This window comes from Zootoca vivipara, chromosome 3 (assembly GCF_963506605.1).
Source record: "Zootoca vivipara chromosome 3, rZooViv1.1, whole genome shotgun sequence".
Classification (NCBI taxonomy): Eukaryota; Metazoa; Chordata; class Lepidosauria; order Squamata; family Lacertidae; genus Zootoca; species Zootoca vivipara.
In genome coordinates, this window is record NC_083278.1 from 9,266,559 (window position 1) to 9,282,272 (window position 15,714).

General features: G+C 42.5%; 1 protein-coding gene across 4 annotated transcripts in view; it reads right to left on the reverse strand.

Annotated features, from left to right (window-relative positions):
• Positions 1 to 5,758: 5,758 nt before the first annotated feature.
• CTNNA1 (catenin alpha 1) overlaps positions 5,759 to 15,714 on the reverse strand; it is a 69,082-nt gene continuing 59,126 nt past the window's right edge. For all 4 annotated transcript variants that reach the window (XM_035110170.2, XM_035110169.2, XM_035110167.2 and 1 more), the window contains exons 16-18: positions 14,425 to 14,530; positions 12,519 to 12,653; positions 5,759 to 7,098 (exon numbers count right to left, since the gene is read on the reverse strand). In XM_035110170.2, the coding sequence (XP_034966061.1) occupies positions 6,811 to 7,098; positions 12,519 to 12,653; positions 14,425 to 14,530 (529 nt within the window). In that variant the 3' untranslated portion in view covers positions 5,759 to 6,810. The remainder of the gene's footprint in view (positions 7,099 to 12,518; positions 12,654 to 14,424; positions 14,531 to 15,714) is intronic.

Sequence of the window (15,714 nt, forward strand, 5' to 3'; positions counted from 1 at the left end):
CCAGAATAGTTACTATTTGTGTCAAAACACCACCTTTTTCCCCCGGCTGGCTGTAAACTATTTTTTCTTTGCTGACTCTGCTGTTGCTGTTTTTGTTCCGTTTTAGTATCTGGATTGAAATGTGACGTTTTAACATCATTACTGTTGTGTTTATGCTTTATATATGACATTTGTCTTACGAGCTGCTTTGGGATGGATATCATCTTTGTTCCCACATTCCATCTACTTTAGGTAAAGGTAAAGGGACCCCTGACCATTAGGTCCAGTCGTGACCGACTCTGGGGTTGCGCACTCATCTCGCATTATTGGCCGAGGGAGCCGGCGTATAGCTTCCAGGTCATGTGGCCAGCATGACAAAGCCGCTTCTGGCAAACCAGAGCAGCACATGTAAACGCCGTTTACCTTCCTGCTGTAGCGGTTCCTATTTATCTACTTGCATTTTGACGTGCTTTCGAACTGCTAGGTTGGCAGGAGCTGGGACCAAGCAACGGGAGCTCACCCCGTCACAGGGATTCGAACCGCCGACCTTCTGATCAGTAAGCCCTAGGCTCAGTGGTTTAACCACAGCGCCACCTGGGTCCATCTACTTTAGTACATAGTTATTTGCATTCTACAAGGAGCCTCTGATGTAGATCACAGAAAAGGCTGTCTTCTACAAAGCCATACCACCAGTCCAACTAATTCAGTTTGTTCTAGCCAGTCAAGTGTTGACTCTCCAGGCTTCCAGAAATTAGCCGTTGCCAGATCTACCTGGAGAATGAACCTGGGACCTTCTGCAGACAGAACAAGCCCTTTACCAGGCTATGAGATGCCATCCCTCTCCAAAGTACACACAGTGAGAAATATTTAAATCCACACATATTTTTAAACTGTGTATACTGCATATTCAGCAGAAAGCCTCTAAGCCAGGCATGTCAAACCTGCGGCCCTCCAGATGTTTTGGACTACAATTCCCATCTTCCCCAACCACTGGTCCTGCTAGCTAGGGATCATGGGAGTTGTAGGCCAAAACATCTGGAGGGCCGCAGGTTTGACATGCCTGCCAGTCTAAGCAGTTTACAATCTGAAATATATATACGCCATATTCAGATGATCAATGGCCACCTGCGGGAAGAGGAACCCATTCAGGTTTGAGATGGTGCATGAGTTTTAACTCTTAGCAATCCAAAATGTTATTCTCTTACTAAAGGGTTTTAATGTTAAGACGCTCCACATAACTAGATTCAATATGGGAGTGGCGGAACCTATTGAATTGAAAATCTGCTGATCCTATCAGGGAAGAGTGGAAAAAGGTAAAGGACCCCTGGACGGTTAAGTCCAGTCAAAGGCGACTTACGGGGTTGCGGCGCTCATTTTGCTTTCAGGCCAAGGGAGCAAGCGTTTGTCCACAGACAGCTTTCCATGTTATGTGCCCAGCATGACTAAACTGCTTCTGGCACAACAGGACACCGAAGCCAGAGCGCAAGGAAATGCTGTTTACCTTCCCGTCACAGTGGTACCAATTTGTCTATTTGCACTGGTGTGCTTTCGAACTGCTAGGTTGGCAGGAGCTGGGACAGAGCAACGGGAGCTCACCCCATCGTGGGGATTCCAACTGCCGACCTTCCGATTGGCAAGCCCAAGATGCTCGGCGGTTTAGACCACAGCGCCACCCGCATCCCTATCAGGGAGAAGTGGAAAAAAGTGATACTGATCTGGATGGTTGATACTGATCTTATTGGCTACCAGATGTAGGTAAATGTAGGCACCCATGATTTCATGGCTCAAGTTTGCCACGAGCCCTTGGAAAGAAAGCAAATCTAGAACCACACGTGCTGCTACTAACTTTTTGTAGAAAACTGAATTATTGGGTAGGTGCTAATCTTCCTAATCTCTATCATTACATTCTTTTCCCTATGTTCTTTTCCTGGCTCTCACTTTTCTTCACATGGAACACTTAGAAATAAAAAGTACATTCTGAACACTGATGTACTGTATTGCCAAGAGGGAAATTGCATGGCCATTTATGCAGCTGCATAACTGCATTTCATCCAGGGTCCTGTGGCTGTACAACGTGCTGTGCTCTTTGTCCCCCTTTCCCTTTCCCCCTTGCAAGCCTGGGTAGTTCTAGTTGTCTTGCACGCCTTTGCAAAACGGTGGCTGCGCTTTCCTCCCCTCTTGTTGCCTCCCGATTTTTACTACATCGTTGAGTCTGAAGCCCCCCAAGGCACATCATCCACAGCTAACTCGCACTCTCCGGCTGGCTTGAAGAATGGAGTGGTTTAGACATGCATTTCAAGAGGAAGGATAAACTGGCTTTGCAGAAAGTAGCAGAGGGACATACTAGATCAGCCCAGAAGCATAAATTTGGCAACATTCTAGGTGTGGACTATAAAATGCATCCTGCCCTTAGATTTTTTTACAGAAAATCTAAGGAGTCTGAAGCTGCAGAAGGAGAAACTGAAGATAGGCAGTCTTACCTGAATATATGATTTATTTGGTACTCTCCAGCATCTTTTGTCCCATGGTCTTGAGGTTTCCTAACAAGGCCTTTCACCTTTTGTAAGCTCCACAGGGCTTGGGGTACCTTTCTCCTTAAAAGCTGGTTTGGTTAAGATTTTACAAACTCACCTACTTGGTCCACTGCAGTCCAAGTTATTGACACCAGACACTGTTCAAAGCTCCTGAACTTGGGAACAAGGAAGCTGTGCAATACCAGAACTTGTTTGGCCAAGTTTTGGGAAGCTCTGACCAGAACATGTTGAGGCTTAGTAATAAAAAGTCTTCCTTTGTCTATTTCTCTGCTATGTTCTTCCCCATATGACTGGTAAAGAGGCCCAAAGCTTAGGAACTGCAGTCCCTGTAACCTTAATTGTTAGCCTTTTGGGGTATTTTGTACAACACAGCTTAGCTGTATAGTAGTTACGTGTCTAGAAAAATGTAAAATTATGAAGGTCAGCTGAAAATCCACAGACTGCTCATGCACAGAACGTAATAAGGAGAAAAGGTGTGCTTTGTTTATAGCACAGTCAAGCTTTGTGAGATGAACAGATTTGTGTTCCAAATCAGGTAACTCAATGGTACCTGTAGTTAGTTGGTTGGTTGGCAACACAAAAGCTGGTTTATGTTCATGTAGCAGTTGTGATAAATGAGGATTAAATTCACAGGAAAGTTACAGCGAGAGCACATGAAGGCTAGGAAAGTTACCTCTAGGAGGGTCAGGTAGGCAACACTTCCAGGAGAGGAAATATGAAATGAATTCACCTCCAAGAAAATATGACCAAAAATAAAAGCCGGTCAAGATACCCCCTCTTGGAGATAGCAGTATTAAAAAGCAGTGCTATGGATGTATTATAAGAATTCTAAACAACACAATCAATATGAAAAGGTTTATCTGCTAGAAGTTTACTTAAGTTATTATTTCCTCTGTCTTTCTGGACAGTATAAAATGCAGTCTTTTTGTTGCAATATTATTGGTGGCATATATTGTTTCTGGGACCCAGGTGGCGCTGTGGTTAAACTACTGAGCCTAGGGCTTGCTGATCAGAAGGTCGGCGGTTCGAATCCCTGTGACGGGGTGAGCTCCCGTTGCTTGGTCCCAGCTCCTGCCAACCTAGCAGTTCAAAAGCACGTCAAAATGCAAGTAGATAAATAGGAACCGCTACAGCGGGAAGGTAAACGGCGTTTCCATGTGCTGCTCTGGTTTGCCGGAAGCAGCTTGGTCATGCTGGCCACATGACCTGGAAGCTATACGCCGTCTCCCTCGGCCAATAATGCGAGATGAGCGCGCAACCCCAGAGTCGGTCATGACTGGACCTAATGGTCAGGGGTCCCTTTACCTTTACTTTTATATTGTTTCTATCCCACTGTTTCCAGATTATTTCAGCCCTGCTCTTTGTTGTGTTTACTGGTGACCTGAGATACTTCCCCTTATAGATGTACCTCTGTACAAACAATAATGCTTCATTTCAAAAACACATTTTACATTAAACTGGAATAATTGGTGAACAGAGAGAGTCCTGTCTCAAACTTGTAACTTAAATGGTCTCCATTCAATCCTAATGTCTCATCATACAGTGACCTTCACCAATCGTTGGGAAAATTAATTACCAGCCTCTAAGAAGATTCTGCTGCCCTATCAGCCTGGAGGGGATGACACACTAAAATATATTCTGCCTTCATTTTAACCTCTCTGGGTGACTAAAAGGCTCTCTCAGACACCTAGCCTGTTCTTTTCATGTGTAGAATAGATCACGCAATTTTTGCTTCATTGGTTTTGCATCAGAATCCTGTGGCTTTGTAACTCCTTGCTATCTCGATATCTTCCTATCTAACTATAGTGGCAATACAGCTACTGGGACAGATTTGGTATTAAGGTTTCTCTTATTTACTATATATTTCAATTGTGTATGTTTGGTTTAAGGCATTATTAGCGGCATTTACATCTCAGAGTAAGCCATAAGTTAAAGCATTTACTGTGAAGCCAGAGTTGCAGTTGCTGCTCCTGCTAGCACTAGGGTTGGTGTAAAGTAAGAGCCACCTGTGCAATCATGGTAAACCCTCAGCTATGATTAAACTGGGGTGGGTGAACTGAGCACCATATTTTCCGCTCCAGAAGACACACCTAGTTTTTAGAGCAGGAAAACAAGAAAAAAAAATTCTGAATCACAGCCTCCTTGGGAGGAGAGCAATCCCCACAGAGGCTTGGGAGGCTAGAGAGGGAAACTGCGTGCCCACCAACCATATGGGAAGCCTGCAGCTTCCATCCTAAGCCTCTGCAGGGATCGCTCTCCTCCCGCAGAGACTTTGGAGGCTTTCCTTCTCCCCACTTTTTTCTCTCCCTCCCCAAGCAGCACAGGGCCCTTTTCCAGCCTCCTCCTCTCCATCACTTTCACCCAAACTCCTCAGGTGATGCCTGCAATTTCCCCCCTTTGCTGCTGCCTCTCCTTTGCCCTCTACCATGACTCTTCACTCACAGCAACCTACCTCCTCTCCCTTCATCCCGCTTCTCGGTCCCCCTCCTTCTCCATTCTCTTCCTCCCCTCTCTCGGCAGCTGCCTCTTCTTGCCATCCTCTGGCTAACATCCCCAGAGCCATCAGGGGAAAGGGGAGGCCGTCGGCAAAGCCTCTCTCAAAGAGAGCAGCCCGGGAGCATCAGGCAACGTTGCACAGCCTGCCCACCGCTTCCAAACCTTCCCAGGACTTCAGGGGAAAGGGGAGGCGGCCAGCAGAGCGGCATGGCTCCCCCCACTCCAAGAGCAGCCCAGGAGCGCAGGGAAATGGTGAACAGCCTGCCCGCTGCTCCCAAACCTTCCCGGGGCTTCAGGGGAAAGGGAAGGTTGCAGACAACCCGGGACCACACATTCACTCCATAAGAAGCACAGACATTTCCCCTTACTTTTTAAGAGGAAAAAAGTGCATCTTATGGAGCGAAAAATACGGTAGTTGCAAAGAGCCAAACAAAAGCATGAGCAGATAACCTTTGGAACCAGTGCTTCAATAACATGCCAAGAATTCAGCTGAGTTAACTCTTGAGTACCTTCTCCCCAAGCACCCGGTATGAGTCACCATAAGAGTATAGTAATTTTGCCCATGGTGCAATGAAACTATAGCAGACCCTCCATTATGTACATTTTAACTAAAGTGAACAAGTGATTCATGTGTTAGTCACCAATGACTAGGCCTTTAAATTGCCAGTAATTAGTTGCATAGCCCAGCCACTTCATTACGGAATTAGGAGTGTTTTATAAACTGCAAAGAAAGCTCTGACCCTCACAACTGGTTTTTATACTGGACTTTATTGGAAAAGGTATAAAAACAGAAATCCATAAAAATTTTAAAGAGCAAAATTATACCATGAGGCTCCCAGTATGACAAACAATGCCTGAATTGCAGTCTGAATGCAATGCTATTTGCTAGGTTTTTAAAAAGCCCAGGGCTGGATGCATAGCAATTATGAGAAGAACACAATGATAGATTTGCATTTGAATGCCGAGGGAAACATGCAACATTTACAACAGTGGCTCGAACAAGCCACTTATTAGAGTCCCTCCAGCAAAGTACATCAGTTATGTGTAAGTTATTCTCACCATCTTAAGAAAAAGTATTAAAAGTTTTCCTTCTGATGCAATTCGCATTACACACTAAGTAACTTTAGCTCCCCCTATGGGCTCCGATGGAAGTCTTCAAAAGATGCACATGCTGAAAGGTAACCTTGAACCCAGCAATTCAGAGCAAATGCATCAAAGTGTTCCATTTCACATAAAGGAGTCAAAACCTGCTTAAATTAGAAAAGAATGCTATAGTATATTACTTTTTCAAAATCATTTTCTATGGTTGTCTTAGTGTTTTAAGCAGCAACTAGCGTTTTCCATTTTATCAATTATTTCAACATTCCAAACTTACTGTATACTCTCTATCCACCCAAAGCACATTATATAATTTTGATAAAAGTACAAGTTCCATTCTACTTCCAAGTTGAGAAGGCTCACATTTCTTCTAAAGGAATTACATGATCCCGCTATGTGAAGGATTAATGTTACAGTAAATTCAACTTTGGTTATAGAATAGATTTAAAAGCAGGATTTATTATTTTAAAAAGCTGGGGGGGGGAAATGCCACAGAATTCTAAACAGCACTTTCATACTAAAATTAACATGTTCTCAGATTTAAAGATGTACCCATGCTTCATATATCTTGTTTACCTCCTTTTAGTCTAAGTGATTTTTATCAAAAAAAATATTGTGTAAATGATTTCTAACATAATCCATAGAATATTGGGGAGAAAAATCTGATAGTAGGAATGAAATCCAGAAATACTACTCCCCCGTTTTAAATGCTCTCCATTGCCTTGAATTCACTGAGCGCTTGCACTGGGTTGAGGTGCTTTTTCTGGGAAGCGCGCTTGATTTTGGTCTGCGTCTCATCCTGTTTCTCTCGCTTGACGAGTGGTTTCTTCTCTGGGGCTTTCATTTTCCAGGACACGGCTGGCAGGTTCAGAGAAGCCATCCCTTGAGACTTCTGGTATTTTGTGGATGCCACGTAGGAGGCCTTCACCGTTTGCACCACAGCATTCATCAGGTTCTTTGCAGCTTGAATCAGCGACATGGCACTGTCCACCTAAAAGCAGGTCAGCAAGGAAGTCCCTTTAGTTTCAGATAGTGCTCATTGTGCAGCATTTTAGGAAAGGCAGGACGGAAGGCGCTTCGAATAACATTTATATTGTCTCTTTACATACCTTAGATTCCTTTACCATAGAGGTTTCCTGTTGAAACTGAGCATGGTGCTTGCTTTAGAAGAATTGCGAGAAGGAGAATAAAGAAGGAAAGCAGTGGGCAGGATTCAAAGGGCTTATTTAGATGCACTCAAAGGAAAAATGTCAGAATCTGAACCCTGCATCCAATCAGACTACTTTTAGAAGTCCCCATAACTTTCAAAAGAGGTTTTCTATCTGGCATTGGGCAGGTGGAGGTGGAGACAAGGGCTGCTGTCCAAGAAATGCAAGTCCAAAGCTCTTGAATAATATGAACTCAACCACTGCATGCAGCCAGTCAAGATTCCCAAGTCATCTGACGGCTGGATACACAATCATGAAATACAGATCCTCATCACTTTCAAAACAGAAGCACTCTTGTAAGATTAAAGCTCACCTTGATTGCTGGCATGGCATGAAGTATTAAAGTCTCCATGCTAAATTGAAGTAACTTCAGCATTCTGCTTTTGCCTGCATAAGTTTAAGGAATTCTTCCTTACATGCCCAGCTTCTGGGTGAAAATCTTGTATTTTCATATGAAGGAAGAGGAGCACATATATTTTTTTTTAAAAAAAAAATTAGTGCTGCAGACATAATCTTGGACTGTCCAAGGAGTCTTCAGTGCTTCACTAAAAAAACCTGGAGTGTTTCTTTTAACAGGACCATTGGGCAAAAGTACAGTACTTAATAGCCAAATGGTGATTGAATAAAATTTAGTTAAATGAACTTATTTAAATAAGCCCTCAGTTTAGCTATTACTTAAAGAGAAAAAGCAGCTAGGAAGAAATTTCCAAAGGTATGGCTATGTTTTGCCCTGTTGCAGCAAAAACAGTCATTGGCATTTCAAAAAAATAACATTTATCAGGACGTAAGCTTCTGTAAACTAGAAGCATTTCTCTACAATGGCGGCTGTGTGAGAAGAGCAGGAGGGTGTGTGGCTGGCCCAGTATAAATGTTGCTCATGTTTAGAGGTCACCTGAAAACTTGTCTCATGTGGTAACTGCTACCTGCTCTGAGCCCATCGGCTATAAATCAATTTTTTTAGCAGCAACAGAGGAGGACAAGACCTCGTTCCACTCCACCTCTCTGGAAATTGATTTGTTGACATATCAGTGAACCTGGAGCTATTGTTCCACAGGGCTTCTTCTGTTCTGTCCCTGCTTATAGTATATGGTCTAGACCAGAGGTTTTCAATCTTTTTGAGTCCACGGCTCCCCTGACCATTCTTTCTGCGGCACCCCTGTGGGGCTCAGGAGTCCAGTTATGTCGCCCCTTGCCTGCAGAGCAGGCAGCCTCCAACTCTTTTTCAAACACCCTCCCTTGTGGAGTTTTTCCTCTGCCTCCTCTCCTCTCTCCTTGGGAGTCCTCCAGGCAGCCGCTGCTGCCGCCCCTAGTCTCGCTGCTGCTGTCCCCTGCCCCAAAGAGAGCTGCTTCTCACACTAGTACTTGCTTGTCCATTCCCAACAGCAAGGGCTGGTGGACTGGCTGGCTGGACTCTCTGGTCTGCTTGCTTGCTTACTCTGAGGCTGCCTCAGCTCCTGGCAACCAGCACCCCCTGACCAGCCCCAGGGGAACCATTCTCCTAGGGAGCTTGTAGCCAGGGCTGCTGCAACCAACAGCTGTGCAAACAGTTGGGGGGCAAGAGAAGGGAGGAAAGGAAAGAGGGACAGAGGCCAGTGTTGCCCGCGGCACCCCTGACCATCATTCAAGGCACCCTAGGGTGCCACGGCCCACTGGTTGAAAACCTCTGGTCTAGACTGTAAAGGTTATTCTGCTGCTGCTAGCACCTGTCTATGTATTTTGAGATAGGGCTTTCAATTGGAGGGCTCCATGGCCTATTGCTAATCATGAGGAACATGCAGAATGAGATGGACAGTAAGGAAAATTTAATTAAGCCAGAGTGGGGGGGGGAACCCCAACAACCTGTGGATAATTTTTGAAATACAAAACCACACCAATGAAGGATAAGCTAGCTCTTGTATGTGTCAATTTGGATTGTGATATCTACTCTACTAAGTCAATACTGTATATTTTAACAAACTGATAAAATATGGAGTCTTAAGCACACAATTGCACTGCACAATTTCTGCCAGTATTCTGTTGTGTTAACTTTGTGTTAACACTTTGTGTTAATAGCTGATGTGTCCACTATGCATAGTGACCACTATCTGCTGGCATTGAAATGTATCATATTAACATCTGTGAAGGATCTCATCACTGCACTGTCAAAAACGACATGCAGATTGACAGAAGGTGGCAACAGGTAGGGTGGCACAGATTGTTTCAATTCAGAACTTAAAGACTCCATGAGGGAAGCTGCAAAAAGATTAACTGCCTAGCATATTTTGAGGGATCTTTAACTGATTTAGGCCTCCTAATTAACAGCTCAAGACTGCCTTTTCATTTTTACGATTTCTACAGCAGCACAGATAATGTAGACGTTTACAAAGAGAATCTGGGTTAGGATCCATTGCAGCCATTTCTCAGATTCTGCATATCAGTGGAGAATAACCCTTCCTGTATACCCTGCATTTAACAAAATCCTTCTGACCAAGAACTGCATAAACAAGTGATATGGGATTCCTGACTCCTTTTGCTGATTTTAACTTTCATTTTTTTATTTCCCAGATTCCAAAACATTGTATTTATACGTCACAAACAATCACTTAATGGGAAGGCAAGTGCTGTAACAAACTAGGTCATTGTTCAACTGGCTGATGGGGAAAGGGATACCTACATGGCGTATGCACTTTTATTTTTCAGTGTGTATTAAACTACATTCTACCGAGTCTAGCTTGGAGACAGGCAGTTATTTATGGCAGAAGACCATGTAAGCCACACAGGCATTTTATAGTCTCAGTAAAACCCCAGGGAACATGTTAGCGGGCTGTCAGGGTAACAGCTATGTCTATTTTCCATGCTGAGAGCCTTGCCAAAGAGGGCCCTCACATGCAGAATACCACAGCAATACATGTTGTGTTTTCTGCAGTGCTCGCCCGCCATCCCCCTGGTTGTGACAGATATGCTAGGAGCCTATTGCTACACGAAATGTACTCTGTGTGAAGGTGCTGCTGCCAACACTACTATATGTTTCTGCTTTAGTTTGTCATTATTCTCAAAGGCGGAATTCACTCGTTTTCTTCTTCTTCAAGCAGCCACTTGCAAGATTTGGGATCTGAACCTTTCATTTCTCCCATATCTTATAGTGTGAATTCCCTTCTGTGAAAGTAATTGTCTAAACACCATGTGTAGCTAAGAACAAACCTTTTGATGATCAGAAAAAAAAGTCGAGGATGGACTAGTTTTGTGGAGCAATAAGAACCATGTTCCGAGCACCACTAAGGTGTCTTTATCACAATCACTGTTTAGTCATTTTGGACTCGCAGCAGTCCATGGAGGCGCAGGTCAATTCTGTGTCCAGGGCAGCTGTTTACCAGCACCATCTGGTACGGAGGCTGAGACCCTATCTGCCTGCAGACTGTCTCGCCAGAGTGGTGCATGCTCTGGTTCTCTCTCGCTTGGACTATTGCAATGCGCTCTATGTGGGGCTACCTTTGAAGGTGACCCAGAAATTACAACTAATCCAGAATGCGGCAGCTAGACTGGTGACTGGGAGTGGCCACTGAGACCACATAACACCGGTCTTGAAAGACCTACATTGGCTCCCAGTACGTTTCTGAGCACAATTCAAAGTGTTGGTGCTGAACTTTAAAGCCCTAAACGGCCTCGGTCCAGTATACCTGAAGGAGCGTCTCCACCTCCATCGTTCTGCCCGGACACTGAGGTCCAGTGCCGAGGGCCTTTGTGCGGTTCCCTTGCTGCAAGAAGCCAAGTTCCAGGGAACCAGGCAGATGGCCTTCTCAGTAGTGGCACCTGCCCTGTGGAACACCCTCCCATCAGATGTTAAAGAGAACAACAACTACCAGACTTTTAGAAGACATCTGAAGGCAGCCCTGTTTAGGGAAGCTTTTAATGTTTGATGGATTACTGTATTTTAATATTTTGTTGGAAGCCACCCAGAGTGGCTGGGGAAACCCAGCCAGATGGGTGGGGTATAAATAATAAATTGTTGTTGTTGTTGATGCATAAAACTTTTATGGATAAATGGGGAGCCTTGATACAGTGGGATAGCATTCTTGTGCTGGAAAAACTTACTCCTTAAATGTAAACCCTTGAAGATGTCAGCATAGTACTGGGCAGGGGAACTGCATTGCTGTAGGGGAGCATGCAGTCTTACATTTGGGTACACATGTTTGTACTTCAGTGCATGCACACAACCACAAACACACCCGCCCAATGACATTTTTTAAAGTGCTACAAAACTGCTCCAGTTTTGCAGAGTGGAGGGGGAAGTGAAAGAGACTACAGTGCATATAGCAGAAGTGTGAGAAAATGCTGATAGTTATTAAGCACCATCAATATACAAAGGGCTTTACAGCGTAATATAAACCTATGGGGAGGTGAGGAGAAAAAGACTGTCACTACTGCCTGAAGAAGTTTCCAATGGTGGCAATGAGATAAAAGGGGAAGGAAACATGGGATGAAAATGATGTGCACACAGCTTGGCTGGGGACCAAAGGGTTAAAACTACAGGTTTCCAAGGGGAAGAGAGATAGCATTGCTTGGTTATTCTACTAGGAAGTTCCAGGGGCAGCAAAAGGAATAATTGGGGGAGCCTGAAAGCAGAAGTCCCAAGTAGCTGATTGGTAGACTGGGAGGAGCACAAGTAGAAACAATAGGATGGGGCAGGTTTGTGGAGAGGTTTAAAGACAAGCAGTTTGATGTAAAAAGTGATGAGAAACAAACATACATGCTGGCAGGAAAGAAAGACTTGGCAGTGGTAGTTTGGACAGAAGTAAAAGGGTTAGATCTAGATTCTAAGATGCTTTCAGAAAATAAACCATTATTCAGAATACAGCTGTAGAATGGTCTCAGCTCTGGACAGCTGCAGAACAAAGTTTAGGTGTATCCTGTATAAAACAGGAATAAAAGTAAATTTGCTCTCTGAATGAAAAGGCATAGCACAACTGTGAAAAATTGCACAATACTTTGCATATCTAGCATGGCCTCTGACTTACCAGAATTACCTAAGTATGTAAGGATCATCAGAATCAATTGTAATGAGTTTTTGAGCAAAACCAAGATGCTCCAAGAATCTTTCCAAAAGGAGATTTATATATTCAGAGATCAGAAACAAAATGAAGACACACACAGTTTGTTCAGAATCCTAAAAAACTAACATAAACGAAGTTTGTACAACTGTTGATGTGTTCAGAAATTTACATACCCCAGACACAACGAGTTCTCCTCCCAGGTTTTGAACTTCTGCCTTCACTTTGCTGCAGATGTTTAGCTGGTGGCAGTATAAAGCAATACGTTGCAGATAGGCTAGCAAATCCTGTTTGCAAGCAGAATCTGGGCACTGAGGACAGAAATAAAATTGGTATTTAGTTCTGAGACATTAAAACTGATCAGTGTATCACATATCAATAGTGTTTCCAATCCGCCAACGAACATACAGGCTACCCTAAATATCTAATTTAGGCAAAAAGCTGATGTTGTAGAATACCTCTTGCACAAAGACTGCTAATGCAACGGTCAGTCATCACCTTGTAAAAAAGGTTTGGCAAAATGCCTGTCTATATACACTGATTGACCTATAAACAGTAATAATACAGTTATATGGATTTCATAGTATGTCCTGATTGAGGCTTCTCTCTTTTGAAATTTATTCTGCTTTTGTTTTAAAACAAAAAACATATGGTGGCAGCATACATGGTTTAATGGTAGAAAAACTTTGAAGCAGTTCATAGTTCGCCTCATTTTATCGCAAGTCTGTGAAGAATTTATCCTCTGAGCTTCATGGCTGAGCAGGAATTGAACTCAGGTTTCCAGCCCCGGCCCATTACACCAAGCACCAAGAATTTTCCCACTCAGTATAAATGTCATCCATGGATCCCACAGCCTAATATGGAAGAAAAGATTTTTGCTTCTAATTTTAAATAAATAGTGTAGCTATTTAGTGAATACACATTTAGGCTTTCTATACTGCATAGTGGAAAATCAAAAGTGAATGGCTGAGAATTAAGAGTTTCATTATCTCGTATATTGTTCACTTCATTTGCAAAAGTAGATACTTTGAATAATTGCTTGTTGAGAGCAATTGCATGAGCTATTCATTGCTTTTCAATCTATAATGCCAACATCTTGAACTTGCACCTGTAAGGCATTAACATGCTTAAAATTGTGCTAGTTTGCACAGGTCAGATTTTCCCGGTTTAACTAATCTGGCTGCAAAATATATGTCTTCACTTTTGAAAATTCCAAAATATACACACTGTGAAGTGAATAAAAAAAAGGCAGAATTAATTAAGGTAACAATGGGATGGAATACTGAATGAATGAAGTTCTCACAATGCGTGAAAATTCATCTAAATGGTGAGAAAAAGTACTTTGTAACTGCAAATGGAAAAAGCTATTATTGCTTTCAGTCCTACAGCTCGAGATAGATGCAAGTTCCAAAATACTGACATCTCTGCTGGTGGCATGCAAGACAAGGGCAATGTAGTAATTCCACTGCATTCTAGAAGTGCATATGGTTAAGTGCTGTGTGACTGCTTGCCTTCAGGCTCATCATCTTCCTAAGGTCAGATTGTGCCAAGCCAGAGCAATTTGCTGAACTTCACAATGAATGTGTGTCTCAAATATGAAATTGTTCAACTGGAGGTCTAAAGCAAGCGTTCAGAGAGTAATTATTCAAAAACAAAGTTGAAAGATTACAACTTAACCTGCATTTTCTAATGCTGGGAACACACAGTGAGGTAGTTCTTTTGAGGTTGTTTTTTTTTGGGGGGGGGGTAAGGTGTCCAAGCATCCACAATGATTGAGTAGTTGCAGAGCAATGTATGAAAAAACGAACAAAAAACAACCAGGAGTGGAAAGTAACAGTTTTCTTTTGGGAACTCTATGCTCAATGACAATTTTTGAAGTGAACACCAAGCTTCACAAAAACTCAGGGCAAACTAATGATCCAGCTACAAATAAAAAGCTGAAGTGCAAGAGAACAAAGAATCAATAATTTGAGTCAGAAGACACCATAAAACAAGCTGCTAGCTCCAGGACTCTTGTACTTGTGAATCTAAAACCCCAGTTTAAATTAAACTAAAAGTTTGTGAAAAACAGTTCCAACTCACATGATCAGCAATTGTCCGTCCTAACTTGTCCATTCTTGACCCAGCTTCTGCAATTTTCTTTGCTGCACTAATCACATCAGATGTATTTTTCAGTGGCCCTTTCCCTCTGCAAAAAAAGGAGAGCACAGCATTTGTCTATTAGAATCAGGGACACAAATCAAGGACATCTTTGTTTTTCAATTATTTCCCGCTGTACAGGAATGACTATAACTAGGCTGCACTAATGTGGCACTGAAACACACTGTAAAAGATTGCTTCATATTATTCATGTATGTTTCAGATATAAAAAGGTAAAACTTGTGAACCAGGTTCTTCACATAGTTCTGTATCATACTACATATTGGAAGGAACCAAAGAATAGTTCGCATTTCTTGATCACAGACCTCACCACTTTCACAAAAAGAGGATCTTTTACAGGTTGGTGGGATCGTATGTATGTATGCGTATACATACAAACCTATCTAAATCTCTGCAAACAAACAAAAACAAACAAGGCAGGCCCAAACTCTTGGACACTCCTATACTTTTTGGAACACAGTCATTAACCTATAATAAAAATAAACCAAAAGTGAACTAATTTCAAGTGTCAGATCATTAAATTATTGCAATATGCAACAACAACAACAACAACAACACCACCACTTCTCTGCTTAATAAATACTATGAAATCTTATTTATTGTACTCTATTTTAAAATAAATATCATTTTGGCCCAGTTTTTCAGAATATAGATCACAAATTTCTATGCAGTTTCCTGGAAGCTCCATGTATGCATCACAGATAATCAATGTAGGAAGTTACATTTTAATCTTCACAAAATGTGGGATTTCCTTTTTTTAAAAAAATTAAGTCTATGTTCAGCAATGCATGTGCTGGAGAGAGCTTAGTTATTCAGACATGTATTATTTATTTCTACAATTTATATGGCACCCTACAGCAGAAGATCTCTGGATAGCTTGCCAGAATCAAAGAGAATAAAATGAAACATAGCCAATGAAAACCAGAAAGACTACATTAAAACAGAGTAGAGACTTTGCAGCACTAAAATTCTAAAGAGGACAGAGGGGGGAAAATCCACACAGCTAAGGCAGTATCAAACCCACATTATAGTTTAAAAGGCCAGGGACAATAAAAAGGTCTCCAGCTGCTACTGAAAGGACAAATAACGGAAAGGCCCTCTCAAAGCCACATGGCATTCCCCAGTTGTAGATGACACCTAGAGAAGGGCCATGGATAATGATTTCAAAGTGTAGCGAAGAGGTAATCTTTCAGATACTGAGGTCTCAAGCCA